Source organism: Lactuca sativa, chromosome 3 (genome assembly GCF_002870075.4).
Source record: "Lactuca sativa cultivar Salinas chromosome 3, Lsat_Salinas_v11, whole genome shotgun sequence".
In the NCBI taxonomy this organism is placed as follows: Eukaryota; Viridiplantae; Streptophyta; class Magnoliopsida; order Asterales; family Asteraceae; genus Lactuca; species Lactuca sativa.
Genome location: NC_056625.2, coordinates 11,399,645 through 11,410,646, shown reverse-complemented (window position 1 = coordinate 11,410,646; position 11,002 = coordinate 11,399,645). Strand labels below are relative to the sequence as shown.

General features: G+C 35.3%; 1 protein-coding gene across 1 annotated transcript; it reads right to left on the bottom strand.

Moving 5' to 3' along the window:
* Positions 1-5,902: 5,902 nt before the first annotated feature.
* Positions 5,903-6,721, bottom strand: LOC111886493 (uncharacterized). Its single transcript, XM_023882747.1, has one exon. The coding sequence runs from the start codon at positions 6,719-6,721 to the stop codon at positions 5,903-5,905; it is 819 nt and encodes a 272-aa protein (XP_023738515.1).
* Between the last annotated feature and the right edge of the window lie 4,281 nt (positions 6,722-11,002).

The window sequence follows — 11,002 nt, the reverse complement described above, 5'->3', positions numbered from 1 at the left end:
ATAACTGTAATGAAAGTAATGCTTTTTGACTTTTGAGTTCTGCTTTTGTTCATTTTTCTTCTTTTTGGTTTTGTCCACTAGTATTACTTTTAATTTATTATTTAATTGTATTTGAGGATAGCCTTTGGAAAACTTGTCAGCATCACAATAATACTTGAACTAATTTTTAATTCTTTCTCATAGTCTTCTAGTGTACTATTTCCGTTTTCTTTTAAATGTTGTAAATCCTTAGTGTTGATTAGCATAGTCTTTTATGTTTATTTTATTTAGTTTTTCAATATAAACCTCTACCACATAAGTAATATTTTATTTAATTGTAACTTAATGTTTTTTTTATATTTATATTAATATTTTTATTATAATATGAAGTTATATAAACTAGAAATGTATCAGTTTGCCGGATATCATTCATGAGAGCAACTATTTTTTTTATAATGAACTATTAATTATATAGGAAATTACATTGATTAGAGTATGACTTCATCCAAAAAAAATACGGACATGTCTATGTTTTGGCCCCCCTATTTATATTGATCGTGTTCCGCCCCTGAGACCACATATGACATTATTTATGTTTAATTATTAGATTAGATAAATAAGTCAAAATATATTATAAAAAAGAAAATCTAGTACAAATTAAATTAAGAGGATGTTAACTTTATTAAAATCATAAACAATTTTCTAACTTATAACGTGATAAGTTAGACGTGTCTGATTTATGGATATTGATTTATTACCGGTATAATATATGTGTAAGTTATTCCTATCCAATCCATTTTTTTGTTTATACCGATATGAAACGAATAATTACCTAAAAAATAAACAAGTTTAACCAAACACTCTACAAGCCGATTAAAAACACTTTTTATTTCACAAACATCCGTCATAATCCATTAAAACGTGAAAAAAAAATATAAATAACGTATATGATCTAGAAACTTGTGAGAAAGATGCCTAATTCTTTAACTCCGTTTCCAAAGATTTTGGCTCCCGAAACAAACCACATGCTCATCAAAATCTCAAATCCACCACTTCTATATTTTTCGGTTAAATAAAGGTAATAATATTGTGTTTATATTAGCTTATTTATTATATCATTTACCATTTTTTTAATTGTATTTCAAAAACTAAGTACGAAAATACAAATTATTTGTCATTGTTTTAATTGATTACAATTATCATAGGGGATAAGGTCGTATTTAGTTATTTTTTTTTTTGGAAACGGCTAACGATGTTATAAATGTGACCCACCAAGCAAGGAGCTAGATGAGCCTATGAAGAATACAAACATATTACAGAAATAGAAAGGAAACAATAAATAAAGAGATACACCACACTATAGAAGAGAGAAAGGAGATACGATCCAATCACACCACCTAATACTCCCCATTGATCCCCTGTGTTTTAACCAATAGAAAACCAGTGATTGAATGTCATCAATGATCTGGTTTGGACTCCTTTTCTCATGATTGAAAATCCTAGCATTCCGGGCCTTCCAAAGACTCCAGATCATCCCATAACATATCATTGTAAGTATTTTCTTTTTCATTGAACATTGACTCCAGTTTGCTGCAAAAAGTAGGAGTTTCTCCGTGCTATCAATATCTCCCGGATTAGTACCACACCAATTCATGATCCAATTGCACACTGTAACTGCCAGCTCACACTGAGTGAAAATATGGTCTGCTGTTTCAACACAATTCATATAATGGCCACAGTTTGTTAATGATGTTTGAACCCCTCTAACCTCCAAAGCATGCGCTGATGGAATTCTACCCCATTTGGCCCTCCAGACAAAACACCTTACTTTGAGTGGAACTTCTTTCATCCATTCGACTTTAGGACCAGGTAAGATAAGGGTAAATTCGTCCAGTTTATTCCAGAAAGCCTCCACCGTGTACAACCCATTTACTCCGATTGTGCAGCTTCACGTATCCGGTGTATTTGATATACACGCCTGCCCCAACGACGCTTCGAGATGGCTCAGGTTTTGGTTCAAAACTGGTGCCATGGGGTCCGACTTCCAATCCCATGCGAAGCCATCGTCTGATATACGATCACTGACTCGACAACTTTTCCTGCAGTCAATGTTAAATAATTCCGGAAACCTTGATTTTAAAGTTTCGTTTCCCCACCAAACATCCAACCAAAACAGTTTGCTTATATAGAGGGCTGGCTACACTAATCAGATCCTAGATCAAAGGAATCTCAAATCAATTCTAATCCTATCTAAAAATAAATACAAGGAATAAAATCTACTAAATATAACTTCGTAATATTCAACACTCCCCCTCAAGCTTAGTTGTAGATATTGAACAAACCAAGCTTAGAAATAAGTTCTTCGAAGTTAGTCCTTGGCAAAGCTTTAGTTAAGACATCAGCTATCTGGAGACGAGATGGAACATGGCTTAGATGAACAGCTCTGTTATCAACCTTTTCAGAAATGAAATGTCGATCAATTTCTATGTGTTTTGTACGGTCGTGGTGAACTGGATTTTTTGCTATGTCAATAGCAGGCTGACTATCAGTGAACATCTTTACTGATTCTTCCTTCTTCATTCCAAATTCCTTGAGAAGTCTTTGAATCCACATTCCTTCACAAATTATTAGCGCACGAGCTCGATACTCAGATTCAGCACTGCTGCGAGACACAATAGATTGCTTCTTGCTCCTCCATGTAACAAGATTGCCCCATACATACGAGCAGTAACCCGTAGTAGATTTTCGGTATGTTTCCTTACCAGCCCAACTTGCATCGGTATACACTTGAAAATCACGAGTATTGGTCTTTTTGAACAGTAGGCCCAGACCTGGAGTCATCTTAAGATACCTTAAGATACGATTCACGACTTCTAGATCACCTTCGGTAGGTTCATTCATGTGTTGACTAACAATGCTTACAGAATACGCAATGCCAGGATGGGTGTGAGACAAGTAAATGAGTTTACCAACAAGTCGCTGATACCGTTCTTTGTTCACAGGGGTTTGTTCTTCTCTGTTACATGCTTTCTTGTTGGGATCCATGGGAGTTTCTGTTGGCTTACATCCAAGAAGGTCGGTTTCTTTTAAAAGATCCAAGATATATTTCCTTTGAGATATAACAATACCTTCCTTGGACCGAGCAACTTCCATTCCAAGGAAGTATTTGAGATGTACAAAATCTTTAATTTCAAATTCAGATGCCAAGTTTCTTTTCAGAAGATTAATCGCCTCAATATCGTCTCCTGTTACAATGATATCATCAACGTATATGATTAATATGGCTTTCTTCCCGGTAGAACCAGTCTTGGTAAATAATGTGTGATCAGCTTGGCATTGAACATAACCATGGGAAGTGATGGTGCGATTGAATTTTCCGAACCATGCGCGAGGTGATTGTTTAAGGCCATAGAGAGATTTTTTAATCTGCACACCATATTGCCTTTGGAATTTTCAAACCCTGGTGGTATTGACATATATATTTCTTCTTCCAGATCTCCATTTAGAAAAGCGTTTTTTTTATATCAAGTTGGTATAGAGGCCAATCGTTATTTACAGCTAGAGAGAGCAATACTCGAACCGTATTCAGTTTAGCAACAGGGGCAAATGTCTCTTGGTAATCAACACCATAGGACTGAGTGTAGCCTTTAGCGACTAATCTCACTTTGAATCTGTCTATACTCCCATCAGCTTTGTATTTGACAGAGAATATCCATTTGCAACCTACAGGACGTTTCCCTTTAGGTAATTTTGTAACTGTCCAAGTGCCATTGGATTCAAGGGCTTTTATTTCTTCTTCAACTGCCAATTTCCACCTTGGAACTTTGAGAGCCTCATGAATGGAGTCTGGAATATGTGTTTGATCGAGATTAGCCACAAAGGATCTAATAGAAGGGTGAAGCTTACCGTATGTAACAATCGTTCAATAGGGTGTTTGGTACATGAGCAAACACCTTTCCGTTGAGCAATTGGTAATTCCGAATCATCAATAATGGGTTCAACAGTGGAATTATTGTCATCAAGCAAGTTCGTATGTTGTTGAGTATCATCAGTGACAGAGATCGGGATGGAATCATGGTCATTGCTTTGTGGTGTAGTGGCTTCTACTTGCTGTGGCAGACGGTTCCTTCTAGAATAGACACGAAGTGGAGGAGAAGTGTTTTCAAGAGGAGAAGTGTTTTCAAGTGGAGAAGTGTTTTCTGGAATAGAATAATTCTCCTGTGAGGATTGAATAGTTTCCCAGACCGGATTTTGTTCTGCAATAGGATAATCCTCCTGTGAGGATTGAAGAGTTTCCCAAAACGGATATTCATTATTAGAAGTTTCCCCTTGAATATTGGTTTTGGGGAAATATGGCTGATTTTCAAAAAAATGTAACATCCATTGTTGTGTACATTTTCCGAGTGAGAGGTGAGTAGCATTTATAGCCCTTTTGACGAGAAGAATACCCAAGAAATACACATTTGAGTGCCTGAGGGTCTAATTTTGACCGTTGTTGTTTTTGGATATGGACAAAGGTTGTACACCCGAATATTTTCAATGGTAGGTCTGATGTAAATGAAAGAATGTGGGAATGAGATTTTGACAGAACATCTCGTGGAGTTTGAAACTTTAGCACTCGACTGGGCATCATATTGATAAAATATGTAGCAGTGAGTAAGGCTTCTCCCCAGAGATACTTAGGCACGTTGTTAGTGAACATAATAGCCCGAGATACTTCAAGGAGATGACGGTTTTTCCGCTCAGCCACCCCATTTTGTTGGGGTGTGTCAACACAAGAACTTATGTGAACAATGCCTTTTTCTGTAAGGTAATGTACAAGGATGGTGTTAAAATAATCACAAGCATTATCAGTTTTCAAGACTTGAACTTTTGAGTGAAATTGGGTATGAACCAAATTGTAGAATGACTGAAAAATAGTAGATGTTTCGGATTTCTCTTTCATGAGATATGTCCAAGTCATTCTGGTGTGGTCATCGATAAAGGTGATGAACCACCAAGTCTCATTAAGATTTTTGACTCGTGAGGGTCCCCATATGTCACTATGGATTAAAGAAAAAGTTTTTGAGGGATTATACTCAATTTTAGGGTAAACATTTCGAGTGTGTTTTGCAAACTGACAAACCTCACATTGATAAAATTGTGGCTTTTTATTTATGAATAATTGAGGAAACAACTTAGCTAAGTACATAAAATTGGGATGACCTAGGCGAAAATGCCATAACATGACTTTATTTTGTATGCTGGAATCTGAAAATGAAATGGAATTAGAGACAAAAGCTGAACTTTTACTAGACTTTGAGCCACAATGTGAGTTTTCTTGGAGCAAGTATAATCCCTTTCTCTGCTTAACAATGCCAATCACCTTCCCCGATCCCACCACCTGAAAATCACACCAGTCGGCAAAAAAACGAATTATGCATTTCAAGTCTCGTGTAAGTTTACTTATTGAAAGTAAATTGTAGTCCAATTTTGGTACAAGAAGGACCGAGTGAAGAGTGATATTATTTGACAATGTAACAGATCCGATTCCTTTTACAGGAGAAAAGGATCCATCAACAATTCGAACATGGGACTGGTGATGAGGTTGAAGAAATGTGAAAAGGCTCATATTTGATGTCATATGGTTGGTAGCCCCTGAATCAAGTATCCAGGTTGCATTGCCATTTCCATAAGAAGTATGAAGAGCATAAATGATTTTACCTTTATGAACTAGTAAGCTGGTGGACTGTTCAGTAGTACCTGTGGTGTTTGGATAAGAGGTTGAGTTGTTTTGCATCATCTTTGTCAATGCCTCCAACTGATTTTTGATAGTCTGGATCTCATTGTTGTAAGGCTCGGGACAAGTAGTAAGATTGGCTCTATTTTCTCTATTGAAACGAGCACTTGAAGGTTTCCAGTCTGCTGGCTTTCCATGGAGCTTCTAGCAACCATGTTTCCAATGACCAGGGACTGTACAATTTTCACACCATGGAAGCCCTTGAGATTTCTGGGATTTACCATAATGAGTAGAAGTGTTGGTGAGGAGGGCAGATCCCTCGGTGATAAGATTATTGGACTGGGGCATCATAAGTTTTTTACGACTTTCTTCTTGACGGACAGTAGAGAAGGCTTCACGGGGTGTAGGTAGAGGATGGGTTCCCATGACCCGACTGCGAACACCGTCTAAATCTTTGTTGAGGCCAAGTAAGAATCTGATAGTTCTTTTCTGATTGACCACAGAACGATAACTGGCAACATCATCAACACACTTCCAGGGATGGGTCTCAAATAAATCTAGTTGAAGCCAAATTCGGGATAGAAGATGAAAGTACTGAGTGACAGAAAGATCACCTTGACGCAAATCATACAACTTAGTCTCGAGTTCGAATAGTTCAGAGGAGTTTTCAGTGCTTGAGTAGGTTTCTTTGGCTGCCTCCCAGATCTCCTGAGCAGTCTTGTAGAGAAGAAAGTTTTCTCCCACTTCTGTTGTCATAGAGTTGATTAACCAGGACATAACCAAATGATCATTGGTTCTCCAGGTCCTAAATTTTGGATCCTTAGAATCAGCAGCCACAGTTTCTCCGGTAAGATGACCATCTTTATCACGACCACAGATAAACATAAATACTGATTGAGACCATTGGAAAAAATTCTGACCATTGAGTTTATGACTGGTTGGAGGAGTTGTATCAGGATTTCCTGTTAATCCTGGTACTGACGTGATTGTGTTGGATTTAGAGTTTGAAGATGTGTCCGTCATCGTGAAGACTTGAGTTTTTGAACAATGAAGATCGAGAGAACTATGAAAGCTCTGATATCATGCGGAAATTAAAAGAGTGTTTTGAGATAAAATTATCTCTGTGTTTTTTCTTTTTTTCTTACTGAAATGAAAACATACAGGGAATATATACAACAAGTTTAGGGTTGGCTACACTAATCAGATCCTAGATTAAAGGAATCTCAAATCAATTCTAATCCTATCTAAAAATAAATACAAGGAATAAAATCTACTAAATATAACTTCGTAATATTCAACAAATAGCAATGTACTTTTCATATTTGCCACACACATACCATAGGCATTTTCATTTCTTCTTATTACAAACATTATACTTTAAGGGAGTTTTGACTTATGTGACCATCGAAGTATCAAAATGGACTCGATTTAGCCAATGAAAATCTGATTACGCTGAATTGGACCTTAAAGTCTCAGTTTTTGCTTGATTTTCCCATTGCGACTTGTGGAAGTCGGTTACTCGATTTCACTGCGTATGTGGCATCTGATGTGGCTTAGTTGCATTATATTTTTCATTCCTACATGGCTAAGTGAGTCTAAGTTATATATGTAGGGCATAACTTATTCTTCCTCACTCATCTCCAATAAATGTGCCTGATTTCTCCCATATCTCTCATGGCTTCCTCTTTAAATACAGACAGATCCAACTCAAGATCAATCAAATAAAAGTTAAAGTCAAAATCTGATAATGAAAATCCATGTGATTGTGGCTACCACTCTCAAATTTGGGCATCATGAACCGTAGATAATCCTGGAAAACAAATTAGGACTTGCCCAAATTCATTGGTAATGTGGGTTTCAATGTTTATCTGATAATGTATTCTTCACTGATTTCTATTGTTTGTTTTAGATTAATCTAGAGATCAAATGCAAATTCTTGCAATGGGTTGAAGGGTGAAGAAACAGTCAATGCGGATGAAGTTGAAAAGGGAGCACGGTCCTATGAAGTGAGGATTGCCATTTTGGAATGTGAATTCAATATGTACCAAAGGAAGACATATAAAGAATTGGATAAGATGTGTAGGAAAGTGTGTAGTCTTAAATGTTATTTAGTTTTCTTGTTTTTGTTGTTTTTCGTGTTTCTTGTAACAAGTAAAAGGGAGTAAAAGTCAAATATATTAGGATTAAATCCAATATAAATTATGCTTCTAGTTTTGGTTTAACCTTCTTATGTTTATTACTTGATCATTGTCATGAATGGGTAAACTTAAAAATGCATATAGTTGTGATTATTGATAAAGTGTGTAATGACAAGCTACTTTTAGTTGTGAAGGATATAACTTTCCAAAATTGTAATGACAACCTACTTTAAAAATGACCACATTTTAACAAGAATTGGAAAGCATAATTGTGAAGGACATAAATGAAAAAAATTGTAACGACAACCCACTTTCAAAATGACCACATTTTAACAATAATTGGAAAACATAGTTGTGAAGGACATTGTTAGGTGCATTTTGTGCGCCTATTTTGCACGTCTATTTATGTCTTTTCATTGCATTTTACTTCCTAATTCTTGCATTTAGTTAACTATTTGGTCACTTGCATGTTTTATTCAAAATGTATGGTACTTCATTATTTTTTATTTATTTTGCTAGCATTATGGAGCTTGGAGCATTGGAGTTATGAAAGAAAACTTGAAGACACAGCCCTAGTCGGTGTGCATCATCACATTAAATGAATACATTAGAAACACGGTTTGTGTCACACCGACACATGTCATGTTTTTCCTTTTCGTTATATATTTGAGAAACGCGACTTGGGTCGAAATTAGAACGAAGATGGACTCAAGTTTGAAGACATAACCCAAGTCAGTACACATCATCAGAGTAAAGGACTACGTTTGAAACACGACCTGTGTCACACCGACACGGGTCGTTTTTTTCCTTTTCGTCATATATTTGAGAGACACGACTTGGGTCGAAGTTAGAACGAAGATGGACTCAAGTTTAAAGGTCGATTGAAATTTTAGAAAAAAGTATAGTCTGATTCAAAACACATGACCATGCTAAAACACATGACCATGACAAAAAACACATGGTCCAAGTCTGACAGTGCATTTCACCCATGAGCACGTGAGCATTTACTTTTTGTGATAAAAAGGAGAAATTTCACTCATCGTAAGTATGGCGTTTGAGAGCAGAAGGGACGATTTTGGATGATTTATGGGAGACTTTGAAGGCTACTAATCATTGTAAACACTTTTAATTTCCATTTGTAAGAAGTAAACATTTCCATTTCTAATACACCTCCCCAAACCGTCAACAAAAGTGTCGAGGAGTGACGGCGGTACATTGATTACCCAAATCATAGAGTACAAACTATAAATACCTTTTTATTAATAATGATGTCTATTACACGGGTAAATAAAAGAAACCTATCTATCTTCTAGTTGTTTGTATGTCCTTGCGATGATTCCTTCTTCTTCTTAGGAATACATGTGATTTTAAAACGTCAACTAGATGTTGGTGAGATCACACGTTTAAATAGATATCTAATAAGCTCTTTTCGAAAACTTTTTAGAAATCTTTGTAATAACTTTGGTTATTTTCCTTGTTTCCTAGTTTTACTACATTATAACTTCCAAAGCTCTTTTATTTTGAAACCTAAAACCTTTCGGATATTATTAATTATAATAATTTGTATTTTTGTATTTTGCTTCTTAGGATATTTTGCCAATCCTAACTTACTATATATTATTAGGATATTATACCAATCCTAATTTGAGATACTTTATAAGATATTTTACTAATCCTAATTTACTATATTTGTAGGATATTCTATCAATCCCAACTTAAGATACTTTATAAGATATCTTACCAAGTCTAATTTATGAGAATATGTTTTAGGATATTTTATCAATCCTAATTTATAATATTAAATACTCGAAGGCGTCCTTCTAGGTAGTTGATTTCCTTAAAGTTTTCGGTTTGTATTACCATAAACCCCCATAATCGACGCCGTACACTAATAATTTCCCCACACGATGCTTCATCGGATGTCGAATAATGCTTGTATATATAAAGAAAGTTATCATGCAGGGATTGTAGCTAGCAATTGCAGGTGCGGGTGTCAACCCTGTATAGATCTATACATATCTTTGTGGCTCTCGCACGATTAACGATTATAGGTTCGGGGTAACCGAACTTAATGAGGCTAAGGATGAATAATAAAATATCACTAACACAATTAACCTTATATGTTTTGTTGTTTCTTGAATTATTTTACTTAATCTTTAATTATCATTATATAATCTTTTTACGTTATATTTGATAATTAAAATCCATATTTCTCATAATTATCTTTTTGTGTGTGTGTGTGTATATATATATATATATATATATATATATATATATATATATATATATATATTATTTTACCATATATACCCTAATTATGGTTGATTTGAAAATAGAATATTTGGACAGAATAACGATTAGGTACAGTGCATATCCCTATAATTGACCAACATTACTTCTAAGAACTATATTATCCTAGGAATGTGGTTAGCACAACATCTAGGTAAAATCTTTTCCTAGACTATCAGACATCATAACTCTTTGGCATAATATCATATCTTACAACTATGTAGAGTATCTAGGGGTATATTATCCAAATGTTTCATTTTTTATATAACTACAAATATTTATATAGACATATATTTTGATAAAGGAGTTTGATAAGCATGTATTCCCCCGCTTAAAACTTTGAAAATAGTAAAATTGGGCCGTGAAATCACCTTCGTAGCGAGATTAGGGATTTCCTTGCTACTGCATTCGACGCTTCGTGCAATTTGGAGCATTTCTGAAATAGATCAATAGGAATTAAGTGAACTTTAGGTTTTTGGGTGTGGCGAATTCAGAAAATGAGTACCTCTATTTATTGTGCATATGTGTGCGACGCACTTCATGCGCATCGTGAACACGACTCGTGGCTCCATCCATAGCTTGCCACGTTTCACACATTTGGTGGTCCACGTCTCTCCAATCTCGACCAGTCCAAGTGTTAGACGTGTGCGTCGAGCATGGCGCGCACTTGGCGTGCATCACAAAATTTTCTATAAAATTCATATTTTCCTTATATGATTCTTGTTTTTTTACCCTCTTTATATATTTGTGTAGCTGTCCACTAAAAGTACAACTTTCCTTAAGGTTGCGTTGACAAGTTTTAACTTTTATTTTTAACCCATATTTTATATTTTTTAAAAATCGTATATTCTTTATACGGACTTCGTTTTTGACATTT

Excerpts from the sequence above, each read along its gene's own strand:
- LOC111886493 (XM_023882747.1), bottom strand. The coding sequence starts at position 6,721 with ATGACGGACACATCTTCAAACTCTAAATCCAACACAATCACGTCAGTA.